The 12,850-nt window shown below is 48.2% G+C and overlaps 1 protein-coding gene across 2 annotated transcripts in view; it reads left to right on the top strand.

The window, feature by feature from the left end:
- Window positions 1–4,113: 4,113 nt before the first annotated feature.
- The window catches only part of TATDN2 (TatD DNase domain containing 2), a 41,437-nt gene continuing 32,700 nt past the window's right edge, over window positions 4,114–12,850 (top strand). For both annotated transcript variants that reach the window (XR_002732977.2, XM_023218446.2), the window contains exons 1-2: window positions 4,114–4,740; window positions 4,868–5,284. Coding sequence is in view for 1 of the 2 variants with exons in the window: in XM_023218446.2 (XP_023074214.1) it covers window positions 4,874–5,284 (411 nt within the window). In the remaining variant the exon portion in view is untranslated. The remainder of the gene's footprint in view (window positions 4,741–4,867; window positions 5,285–12,850) is intronic.

Here is a 12,850-nt window from a genome sequence, read left to right as displayed (position 1 = left end):
GATTTTATATATTTTTGGAGAAGTCAGTGAATCCCCTTGGGACTTGGATGAAAGGTCTAGACCTCTGCTACATACAGACATACATACATATGCATTCTGAGTACGTGAATTCCAGACCTTCATGGGCACCATGGTGTCTTTTCGTGGATCCCCCTTAGGGAAACCCTGAATTACTTTTTTTAGGTTAATAGAGGATTTAAAAACCCAAACGGTACAAAGGTTCCATGGTGAGAAGGCAGGCTTTTTCTCAATGGGATCTTAGTCTCCAGTTTCTTCTTCCCAAAGGCAACCACTGTCACTAGGTTGGAGTATCCTTCCAGAGATGATGGAAAACAGAGGTGGTGCTCAACTTAATTAGTCATCCGGGAAATGCAAATCAAAACCTCTATGAGATGCCACTTCACATTCACTAGGATAGCTATAATCAAAAAGACAAAAACAAGTGTTGGCCGTGATGTGGAGAAACTGGAGCCCACACACACTGTTGGTGGGTATTGAAAATGGTGAGCACTTTGGAAAACAGTTTGGCACTTCCTCAAAAGGTAAAAGAGTTTCCATATGACCTAGCAATTCTACCCCTAGGTATCTACCCAAGAGAAATGAAAACATGTCCACACAAAGGCCTGCATACCAGTGTTTATAACAGCATGAATCATAATAGCCAAAAAACAGAAACAACCCAAATATTCATCAACTGATGAGTGGATAAATGAAATGTGGTCTATTCATACAATGGAATATTCAGCCATAGAAAAGAATTAAGTACTTGTGAAAAGTAGAGGTTCCTCTTCAAAGACTTTCCTTCCTGTCTAATTAGGAATAAATAGTAACTTCTTTTAGAAGCAAAATTTATTCAAAGACCTGTGCTAACATTCTTAAATATCTGCTAGCCATAATAAAGAAATCAGTGTACTTTATGTTCTTAGCTCCCACAATTTAGCCTAAATATTTGCCCTGGCATGGTCATACTGGTCCAAGCAAGCATCAAGTCATAGCCTGTTTCTCTTCCTTATTTGAAAGTGTTTTTACCTTTCTCAGCATTCCACAAGTTACTTTCTCCTTCCTTTGTTCTCCTCTGCCTTTTCCTCTTTTAAAAAGTTTTAAGTTGCTAGCCAATCAAGACAAATACAGAATGTGAAGTCCCGTTCCATCAGTGGGAAAACTGGACACAGCAGTAGGGTAGATGTGTCAGGTTATAAATGACCCTGGCTCCTTTGTTCAGTGTACTCTTGTGGCAAAACTGCTGGTGAGTGTACCCTTTCTGCGGAAAGTATAAAAATGACCTTGCTGAGAAAATTAATGTTCAAGTGCTATTTCTTTACAGCACCAGGAAACAAGCATTTCAAACATACTGACACATGTTACAACATGGATGAACCTTGAGATCATGGTAAGCAAAAGCAAGTCACATATTGTATGATTCCATTTTTAATTTTGTCAGAATAGGCAAATCTATCAAGACAAACTAGATTACAGTCTTGCTGAAATTACAGGAGTGAGCCACCAGACCAGCTGGTCATATACCCCTTTTTTTTTTTTTTGAGACAGAGTCTCACTCTGTCGCCTAGGCTGGAGTGCAATGGCGCGATCTCGGCTCATTGCAACCTCCGCCTCCCAGATTCAAGCAATTCTACTGCCTCAGCCTCCTGAAAAGCTGGGATTACAGGCATGCACCACCAGGTCCTACTAATTTTTGTATTTCTTTATATTAGAGATGGGGTTTCACCATGTTGGTGAGGCTGGTCTTGAACTCCTGACCTTGTGATCTGCCCACCTCGGCCTCCCAAAGTGCTGGGATTACAGGCGTGAGCCACCATGCCTGCTGCTCATACACTTTAAATGAGTAAACTTTATGGTATATAAATTATATCTTAAAGAGGTTAGAAACAAACACACAAAGTGGTTACCCTCAGGCATTTGAAAAAAAAAAAAAAGCCACATTTATCTTTGTATGCCACTCCTCTCTATTTAGCCACACATGTATTTTGTTCATGCTTTTTTTTCTAGGTCCTTTGTTTTTTCATGTCTTTCTTGGCCATTGCTCCTCAACAGTAAATTTAGATGACTTCATTCTATTTGCCTTACATTCCATTGTATGGATATTCCTTAATGTATATAACTAGCTCCTACTGATAAAGACTGAAGTTTTTTTTTTTTTTTTGAGACGGAGTCTTGCTCTGTCGCCCAGGCTAGAGTGCAGTGGCCGGATCTCAGCTCACCGCAACCTCTGCCTCCTGGGTTCACGCCATTCTCCTGCCTCAGCCTCCCGAGTGGCTGGGACCACAGGCGCCCACCACCTCGCCCGGCTAATTTTTTGTATTTTTAGTAGAGACGGGGTTTCACCGTGTTAGCCAGGAGGGTCTCGATCTCCTGACCTCGTGATCCGCCCGTCTCGGCCTCCCAAAGTTTTGTTTTCATTCCAGCTACTACAGACAATGCCACCTTCCAAGGAGATTGTATCAATTAACACGTTCATCAAGGATGTATGGGAGTGCATTTCCTCACATCCTCAGCCACAAGGTATATTATCTTGCTTTTTAATTATTGTCAATCTAACGAGTGGAAAAGTATAATTTTATATGCACTTTTTATTTTTTTAATTTTTAATTTTTTTTTTAGATGGAGTCTCGCTTTGTCGCCCAGGCTGGAGTACAGTGACACGATCTCACCTCACTGCAAGCTCCACCTCTGGGGTTCACGCCATTTTCCTGCCTCAGCCTCCTAAGTAGCTGGGACTACAGGTGCCTGCCACCACGCCCGGCTGTTTTTTGTATTTTTAGTAGAGATGGGGTTTCACAGTGGTAGCCAGAAAGGTCTCCATCGCCTGACCTCGTGATCTGCCCGCCTCGTGGCCTCCCAAAGTGCTGGTATTACAGGCGTGAGCCACCACGCCCGGCCATTATGTACGTTTTTAGTGGTTGAGGTGGAGCCATCTTTCTTATTTTTTAGAGTGATTGATAACTTGTTTTTGTTCATTGCTTCCTTTGCCTTTTTTTTTTTTCTTTTTCCCTGAGATGGAGGGTCTCACTTTGTCTCCCTGGCTGGAGTGCAGTGGCATAATCTTGGCTCACTGGACTCTCGACTTCCCAGGCTCAAGGGATCCTCCCACCTCAGCCTCCTGAGTGACTGGGACTACACGTGTACACCTCCACAACTGGCTAATTTTTGTGTTTCACTGGAGACAGGATTTCGCCATATTGCCCACACTGGTCTCAAACTCTTGGCCTCAAGCGATTCGCCCGCCTCGGCCTCCCAAAGTGCTGGGATTAGGACCCAGCCTCCTTTGCCAGTCTTAATACTAAGTTATTATTTTGGGAGAATTGCTACATCGAATATCAGCCCTTTGTCATATGTTTCGAGTATTTTTCTAAATTTGTACCTTGTCTTTGATTTTTTCTTTTTTTTTTGAGACAGGGTCTTGCTCTGTCCTCCAGGCTGGGGTGCATTGGCGCGATCATAGCTCACTGCAGCTTCGACCTCCCGGGCTCAAGTGATCCTCCCACCTCAGCCCGAATAACTGGCACCACGCCCAGCTAATTTTATTTTTTGTAGAGAGAGGGGTCGCACCATGTTGGCCAGGCTGGTCTCTTAACTCCCGAGCTCAAGCCATTCTCCCGCCACGGTCTCCCAAAGTGCTGAAATTGCAGGCGTGAGCCACCGCTCCCAGCCGTCTTTAATATTTTTCACCAGACCGATAGTCCACGTTTTTGTGTAGTCTTTTTTTTTTTTTTTTTGGTGGCTTCCAATTCTTCCCCTTTCTAGGTGTGTCACTTGGTCTCTCTGAGCCAGTTTTCTGCTTTATAAAGTGGGGTGACAATGCTCAGCATACGGCTTGCTTTGGCTCGACGAGCGAACGCAGGTCTGAAAGCTTCCGGCACAAGGGCCTACGCTGAGGGGAACAGCGTTAACTTAAAGCGCGTCCGCGGACGCTACCTCCCCCTGCCTGCACATTTGGCTGGCCTCAGCTTCCCGCTGTTCAAGCCCACGTGAGTGGCTCCGCCCCATCTGGCTTCTGACCAATGGACGAGCTTCCTAAGGCGTACCGTCGTCCCGACTCTAAGCCGCTTGGCTACGAGACGGGATCCGTTTTGCTCGGAGTCCCGCCCCTTGCCGGGTCGAGCAATGGGCGCCTTCCGTTTGGCGCAAGCCCCGCCCCTGCCGCTCTCCGGCCTGCGGGCCGCAGAGCTCGTTCCGGAGGGCGGGCGCCGCGGAGGCCGAGCCGGGCGGGGTTGTAGGGCTTGGGCAGGCGACGGGCTGCCCGGCGGGACAGCGGCGGCAGCCGGCCGGGGGCGTCCTGAGTTAGCGGACGGGGGCGCTGCCAGCTCCCGAGGGGCCGCTCGGGCCCCTTCCGGCCCGGTTCTGGTCGGGCCGCAGGAGCAGGGCGGGCTGCAGCGCCCAGTCTGACCCTGGCCTAGGGACTAAGCGCCTGGCCCCAGGGCTGGCGGTGGGGCAGCCATGTGTGGATCTTGAAGCGCCATGTGGTCCTCTGAAGCGCTTTTACAGTTCTGAAGGGCTTTATATTGCAAACTGATCAAAGCGCTTTGTAGCCCCGGAAGCGCTTAGGCATCCTCGAAGTAGCCTTGTGCAAAGTGAAGCGCTTCGTGATCTCAAAAGCACGTTGTGGACTTGGAAACCAACGGAAGCCTTTAGTAAATTTTGGATCGCTTGGACTTCTCCGACACGGTTTGGCATCTCTGAAACCTTGAGAACTGTGATGGGCAGTGGAAAGAAGAGGGAAAGGTCAGTGAGGCTAGCCTCTGGTTCTGCCCTTGTGTCTTGCCCTCCCCCTGGGCGGGAGGTGGTGGGAATCTGAGGTGGGACCGCCAGGAAGGGTGGTGTTGGAATCCAGGCCCCCTGTACCTTGCAGGTGCCCATGGCGTCCGAGCGGGGCAAGGTCAAGCACAACTGGAGCAGCACGTCGGAAGTGTGTCCCAGCAAGCGCAGCTGCCTCGGGGAGCCCTGTGATGTGGCCCCCTCCAGCCAGCCAGCTCAGAGGTCTGCATCGCGTTCTGGAGGGCCCGGCAGCCCCAAGCGCCTGAAAGCCCAGAAGGAGGACGATGTGGCTTGCTCGCGGAGGTTATCCTGGGGCTCATCCCGCCGCAGAAATAGCTCCTCCTCCTCCTCCCCCCATTTCTTGGGCCCAGGTGTGGGCGGGGCCGCCTCCAAAGGCTGTCTGATTCGGAGCACTGGGGGGTTCCTGTCTTCACGGGGATCCCCTCTGCGTCCTGCCAACGCCTCTTTAGAAGAAATGGCTTCTCTAGAGGAGGAAGCCTGCAGCCTTAAGGTAGGTGGCCGCCACGCTTTGCAATCTGTGAAACCTCTTCCACATGGCTTGAGAGGTTGGGGATGGGAATTTTGATGGAAGGAGACTGTAAAACATCACATTCTTGAAGCTCTGGAGGATCTTCCTAGAAGTCCGCTCCACCCAAGTGGAAGACCAAGCAGTCTTCCAGGGGCGTGGCCTGAAGTTAAGTAGAGAGATAGTTTTCAAATTTGGCAGCACTTTGGAACTACTTGGAAAGCTTTAAAATACTTGGGCCTACCTCCTACCCCAGAGAAACTGATTTATTGGTCTGAGGTGTGGTCTGGGCTTCCAGATTTTTCAGTGCTCCCCAGGTTATTGTAAACGTGCAACCCCGTTGGAGAATCACTGCAGTAGAAGGTGAATTATGTGTTCAAGAGAAGGATGTATTTATTTTAGTTGTCAGTTTAAGGAATTGTGTGTCCTTGTACTTTGAACCACTCTGAATCACAGAACCAAGAATTGTGGTTCTTGGTGTAGCTCTTTTCCAGAGTCATGGTTTCCAGCATGTTGGGGTTTTGCTTGGTGGTGCTAGTTTTTTTTTTGGAGGTTAAATTGTTAGTTCCCTAATGGAAACACGCAAGAGGGTTTCATACGTACTTGGAGCATACCAAGGAGTGCTTCACAGAGAAGATACCTTTCGCTCATCTACTCGATCAAGAGTTTGAACAAATATGTGTTGAGGGTTTAGTTTGTGCCAGGCAATGTTCTAGGTGTTTGGGATTCTTTACTAACAAAACAGATCACTTTCTCCTTAGAATTTGCATCCTAGGTTTTGAAGCTCTGGGTCTTAAGAAGTGAGAAGTTCTGCCTGTGGAGGAGTGGAGAAACAGTCTTATTTGGGATGACACGGGCTGCCTCTAGAGAAAATTATTTTACAAAAGCAATTAAAACAGGCCCCAAGGAATATGGGTTTGTTTTTAAGCCTAGCTTTGGTGGTTTCTTTTGTGTAGCTGAGAAAGGGGGCTGTATTTCACTTTGTCTTGGGGACTCGTAAGCTAAGTGTCCCTGGATTTTTCAATGTGGATCTCACTGTCTGAACTCTTGTGTGGGCGCGTGGATTTTTTCTTTTTAAATTCACAAATAATGGTGAGTTGAAAAGCCCTATCTCTAGCGTAGGAATGCTGAATTTGTCTCAAATCAGGTAAGTATGGGACTTTGCTCATACAAGTTAATCTGGCCATTAATCCTTGATACAGTTTCAGTAGACTTGGGTACAACATAAAATAATACCAATTGATTAAATTTCGCTTCACTGACAATTTGTAGATAGAGTGAAACCTGGTACTGGGAGAGGCAGGAAATTTATTTTACGTAGTCTTTCAGGTGTGCTGAATTCCTGGCTGTCCTAAAGATCTGAACTTGGGTTTGAGGATGTAGTCTCTAATCTGGGTGGGTCTGATTGTAGGATGGACACACCTTTCTCTCATTAAGGCTAAAGGGGCCTTGTTTTGCAAGAACCCAATTTAATGGTTTCAGTATAAGCACTTGAGGGTTATTGCACGCCAAGCACTGTTGGGTCTGGGAGTGATGAGCTTCTAGGGAGCAGTCTGGTGGGAGGACTGGAGGGGTGATCACATGACTGCCTACAATGTGCTATGATGGAGCAGTGAGCCCAGAATGGAGGCTGGAGAGCGGGGTAGGGGGTGGACTGCAGCAAGGTTTTAGTAGCCAAGGGAATTTGGATTTTATCCTAAGGACAATGGATTTTATTCTAAGGGACAATTCCCTTAGAATTGTATTCTTTGGTTTTTTTTTTTTTTTTTGAGACAGAGTCTTACTGTGTCACCCAAGATAGAGTGCAGTGGCGTGATCTCTGCTAACTGCAACTTTCACCTCCCGGGTTCAAACAGTTCTCCTGCCTCAGCCTTCCAAGTAGCTGGGACTACAGGTGTGCCCATGCCCAGCTAATCTTTGTATTTTTAGTGGAGATGAGGTTTCGCCTGGTTAGCCAGGCTGGTCTCGAGCTCCTGACCTCAAGTGGTCTGCCTGTCTCAGCCTCCCAAAGTGCTGGGGTTACAGGTGTGAGCCACCAGGCCCGGCCAATTGTATTCTTTTTTTAAAAGCTTATTTTATTTTTTTGAAACTATTTGGCTGGAGTGTAGTGGCACAATCATGGTTCACTGTAGCCTCGAACTCCTGGGGTCAAACAGTCTTCTTGAATAGGTGAGAATATGGGCGATTACAGGCGCCCGCCACCACACCCAGCAGATTAAAAAAATTTTTTGGGGGGCCAGGTGCGGTGGCTCACGCCTGTAATCGCAGCACTTTGGGAGGTCAAGGCGGGTGGATCATGAGGTCAGGAGATTGAGACCACCCCTGGCTAACACCGTGAAACCCCGTCTCTACTAAAAATAAAAAAAAAAATTAGCTGGGCGTGGTGGCGGGCGCCTGTAGTCCCGGCCACTTGGGAGGCTGAGGCAGGGGAATGGCATGAACCTGGGAGGCAGAGCTTGCAGTGAGCCAAGATCAAGCCACTGTACTCCAGCCTGGGTGATAGAGCGAGACTCAGTCTCAAAAAAAAAAAAAAAAAAATTTTTTTTTATAGAGATGAAGGTCTCACTCTGTCGCCCAGGCTGATCTCAAACTCCTGGGCTCAAGCTGTCCTCTCACCTTGTCCTCCCAAAGCACTGGGATTAGAGGCATGAGCCACTGTACCAGCTGGATTGTCTTCTAAGCAATTAGAATTTATACAGGGCTCTACACAGAAAAGGAAATTGCATTGTAGAAAGATCACTCTTCTGAAGATTTTTTTTTTTTTTTGAGATGGAGTCTCGCTCTGTCACTCAGGCTGGAGTGCAGTGGCCGGATCTCAGCTCACTGCAAGCTCCGTCTCCCGGGTTTACGCCATTCTCCTGCCTCAGCCTCCCAAGTGGCTGGGACTACAGGCGCCCGCCACCACGCCGGGCTAGTTTTTTGTATTTTTTAGTAGAGACAGGGTTTCACCATGTTAGCCAGGATGGCCTCCATCTCCTGACCTCGTGATCCGCCCGTCTCAGCCTCCCAAAGTGCCGGGATTACAGGCTTGAGCCACCGCGCCCGGCCGAAGATTTTTATATAATCCTGATTGTCCATCTCTAGGACTGCTGAGGTCTCTTCCTGGAGCATATGTTTGTCAGTTTAAAAACCAAGTGTACAGAACTTGATTCATTTTGAGGAATTACAGAACACCTCTTACCTTCCACCTTCATCTGTACCTCTTCCTCCCTTGCTCAGCAGTCATCTGTGAACTTGTTTGTCCTGGTCCTAAGTCCTTCAGCAAGCACAGCTGAGGAGTTCTCACAAAAAGCATGTTCATCCTCAGGTCCTTCTAGAGTCCTCTCACCACTCTCCTGTGTTGGCTCTGTAAACTTTTCTTTTTTAAAAACAGGGTCTTGCTCTGTCACCCAGGCCTGAGTGCATTGCCATGATCATAACTCACTGCAGCTCAACTTCCTGGGTTCAAGCGATCCTCCTGTCTCAGCCTCTCAAGTAGCTGGAACTACAGGAATGTGTAACCCTGCCTGGCTCATTTATTTATTTTATTTTATTTTATTTTATTTTATTTATTTTTTTTGAGACGGAGTCTCGCTCTGTCGCCCAGGCTGGAGTGCAGTGGCCGGTTCTCAGCTCACTGCAAGCTCTGCCTCCTGGGTTTACTCCATTCTCCTGCCTCAGCCTCCCGAGTAGCTGGGACTACAGGCGCCCGCTACCACACCTGGGCTAGTTTTTTGTATTTTTTAGTAGAGACGGGGTTTCACCGTGTTAGCCAGGATGGTCTCGATCTCCTGACCTTGTGATCCGCCCATCTCGGCCTCCCAAAGTGCTGGGATTACAGGCTTGAGCCACTACGCCCGGCCTTTATTTTACTTTTGAGACAGAGTCTTGCTCTGTCACCCAGGCTGGAGTACAGTGGTGCAATCTTGGCTCACTGCAAGCTCTGCCTCCTGGGTTTACACCATTCTCCTGCCTCAGCCTCCCCAGCAACTGGGACTACAGGTGCACGCTCCCATGCCCGGCTAATTTTTTTGTATTTTTAGTAGAGGTGGGATTTCACCGTGTTAGCCAGGATGGTCTGGTCTGAATTTCCTGACCTTGTGATCTGCCCGCCTAGAGGCCTCCCAGAGTGCTGGGATTATAGGCATGAGCCACTGCACTCGGCCTGCCTGGCTAATTTTTTGTTTTGTAAAGACGAGAGTCTACCTATGTTGCCCAGGTTGGTCTCAATCTCCTGGGGTTAGGCAGTCCTCCCACCTTGGCCTCCCAAAGTGCTGGGATTGCAGGCATGAGCTACTGTGCCTGGCCTTGCTCTGTAAACTTTGAGGGTTACACAGTTGACTTTGTTCCCTTCTCCCACCAGCCTTTAACACATCTTTCTCTGTGCCGGTTCCCAGAATATTCCGAGGGGAAGGTCTTAGACTCATTTTAGAATCGGTAGAGATCCCTGCTGACTGACCTCACATCATTCCCTTCCTACCTCCAGGACAGTTGTAGACGTTTTATGTTAGCTGATGATCTTCATTTACTCTTCATAGAGGAGATTAACTGTGTGATGAGCACCTACATGTAGTAAAGATTATTTTTGCTATGACATCTAAATGTCTACGTTCAATTTGGAGTAGGAAGAATGGAAGGGAAAATTCGAGCATGTATGATAAGGCTTGATCAACTGTGATTCTCGATGTTTGACCTATAGACTGTCACATGGTCCCAAGAGTGTCGTGAAGTAGGTGGTATTATTTCTACATATCCGTTAGTAAATATCTTCATATCAATTAAAAAATATTTAAGCACCTACTCTGTGTAGGCACTGGGCAAATGAGATTCAGAAAGGTTAAATAAGCTGACCAAGGCCATGCAGCTGGTAAGTGGCCGAGCTGTGGGGTAATATCAGATCCGTCCAACTTCAAAGCCAGTATTCTTTGCACTGCTGCCTCTGGGAGCACCTTCTCTGTCCCAGCCTGGCATCCGATGTAGGGGTGGCAAGACGAAGGTGCCAAGGTTCCTCCCTTGAGGAGCTCTCTGCAGGGTGAGTCAGCCCAAGCACAGTAAAGCACTGGGTATCGAGGCTCTCGAGTGATAGAGCTTTTGCGCATCCCCTTTTCTGCATTTTCACTTGGCACACGTCCAGTGCTCACGTGGAACACCAGGCTATTAGGTGCTGTTGGTGCCAAGGACAATCAGGCCATGCTTCATAGACTGAAAAGTCATTCACCACAGGGCAGTGAGTGGAGTGCTGTAACAGGGATGGGTTTGGAGTGCCCAAGGCGCGGGGGAATGAGCGACTGACCATCAGGAAGGTCCTCGCAGAAGAGGTGACACTGAGTCTTACTGATGGACAAGGAGGAGGACGGGACATTTTGGACAGAGGGAGCAATACGTGCCCAAAATGTCAGGAAATGCTGCTTGTCTGGGGTGCTTGGGGCACTGCTGGCCCTCCTCTCATCCATGTTTGTCTGCATTCGCTGGATACTTGGAGCGAATTTGGAGGAAGGTGGGAGATGAGGCTAGACAGGAAGGTTGGGGCCAGCCTGCGAAGGGTTCCTGATGAGCTTAGGGGTGGGGATTATTCTGTAGGCAAATGCGGAGCCCTGGAAGAGTTCTAAGCCAATGCTGAAGTGGTAGGGTTTGCATTTTAGAGCTTCTCTGGCACGCTGCAGAGAAAAGGTAGGAGGGAGAAGACAGGGAGCTGGTGAGGAGCTGTTGAAATCCTTCAGGCTACTGGTGATAGGACTGGAGCAACATCTCCACTTATCATTCCTTTTTTCCTTTGGAGAGGCACAGTTCACCAAGCAGTGCTTCCAGGAGGAACGAACTCTTCCCTTTTTGAAGTCAGGTGTTTGTCTCTTACCTTCTGCCTGGGGTCTACCTACTTCTTACCTTTAGAGCCAGCTATCACCTGCTGAAACTCATCCTTGGTGATGTTGATCCATCTTAGGTCCTCCAGCCTTTCAGAGTGTTTCTCACTTTTTCCCTTTTTTTTCTACCTTCTCCCCCCTTCCCCCTTCCCCCTCCTCCCTCCTCTCCCCTCCCATCCCCTCCCCTCCTGTCTGTCACCCAGGCTGAAGTGCAGCGGTGCATTTGCTCACTGCATCCTTCACCTCCAGGCTCAGGTGATCTTCCTGCCTCAGCCTCCCAAGTAGCTGGGACTACAGGCATGCACCACCATTCCCAGCTAATTTTTCTGTATTTTTTGTAGAGATGGGTTTTTTTTGCCGTGTTGCCTAGGCTGTTGTTGAACTTGTGGGCTTGAGCGATCTGCCTGCTTCAGCCTCCCAAAGTTCTGAGATTATAGGCAGGAGCCACCATGCCCGGCCAACAGTATTTCTCACTTTATATTTCATTACTCCTTTTCCCTTGGCTTCCAGGATGTTAGGGAGAACTTGAGTTTGAATCCCGGTTCTGCCACTTACAAGCCATGTAGCAGTTTCACTTTCTGTAAAAGAAGGATGACAGCTGTGACCGTTCTGTAAATTGTAAATCTGTTTGAAGACATAAGGTATATCATTATACTCCTAATTTTTTTTCCTCCCCCAACTCCAGTCCTGGTCTTTACAACCAGAGATGGCAAAACTCCTGGTCTGTGGACTGGATGTAACCTGCTAGGTCCTTATAGTATTTAACATTTTGGGACAATTCACATTAAGAATTAATGACTCCAGGCTGGGTGTGGTGGCTCACGCCTGTAATCCCAGCACTTTAGGAGGCTCAGGTGGGCTGATCCCTTGAGGCTGGGAGTTTAAAACCAGCTTGGCCAACATGGAGAAACCTTGTCTCTACCAAAAATACAAACTTTAGCTGGGTGTGGTGGCACACGCCTGTAATCCCAACTTGTCAGGAGACTGAGGCAGGAGAATCGCTTGAACCTGAGAGGCGGATGTTGCAAGTGAGCCAAGATGGCGCTACTGCACTCCAGCCTGGGCGACAGAGTGAGACTGTCTCAATAATAGAAGTTACAACTCCAGTCTAAGTCCCTACCTTGAACTGAAGACTTGAATGACGTCGCCTCCCCACTTTATGTCCCCTTTTCTTGTTTTTCTCCTTGGCACTTACCACTCTCTAACATACATATTTCACTTGTCTTACCTTTCTCCTGGTTTTCCCTTCTCTCACCAGCTAGAGTGTGAGCTCCAGGAGGCAGATGTTCTTGTATGTTGTTGTTATTCTTATTTTTGGAGACAGCATCTCCAAAAGGTTGGAGCGTCTCCACAGGCTGAAGTGCAGTGGCACAATCTCGGCTCACTGTGACCTTGACCTTCTAGACTCAAGCAATCCTTCTGTCTCAGCTCCTGGAGTAGCTGGGACTACAGGCATGAGTCACTGCACCCAGCTAATTTTTGTATTTTTCTTGTACAGATGGGGTCTTGCTATGTTGCCCAGGCTGGTCTTGAACTCCTAGGCTCAAATGATCCTCCTGCCTTGGCCTCCCAAAGTGTTAGAATTGCAGGCGTGAGCCACCACACCCAGCCTTGTTTTTTTTTTTTTTTTTTTTTTTGAGACGGAATCTCGCTCTGTCGCCCAGGCTGGAGTGCAGTGGCGTGATCTCAGCTCACTGCAAGCTCTGCCTCC

This window comes from Piliocolobus tephrosceles, chromosome 2, assembly GCF_002776525.5.
Source record: "Piliocolobus tephrosceles isolate RC106 chromosome 2, ASM277652v3, whole genome shotgun sequence".
In the NCBI taxonomy this organism is placed as follows: domain Eukaryota; kingdom Metazoa; phylum Chordata; class Mammalia; order Primates; family Cercopithecidae; genus Piliocolobus; species Piliocolobus tephrosceles.
Note: the sequence above shows the minus strand (reverse complement) of the source record. Positions and strands in the feature narration are given on the sequence as shown.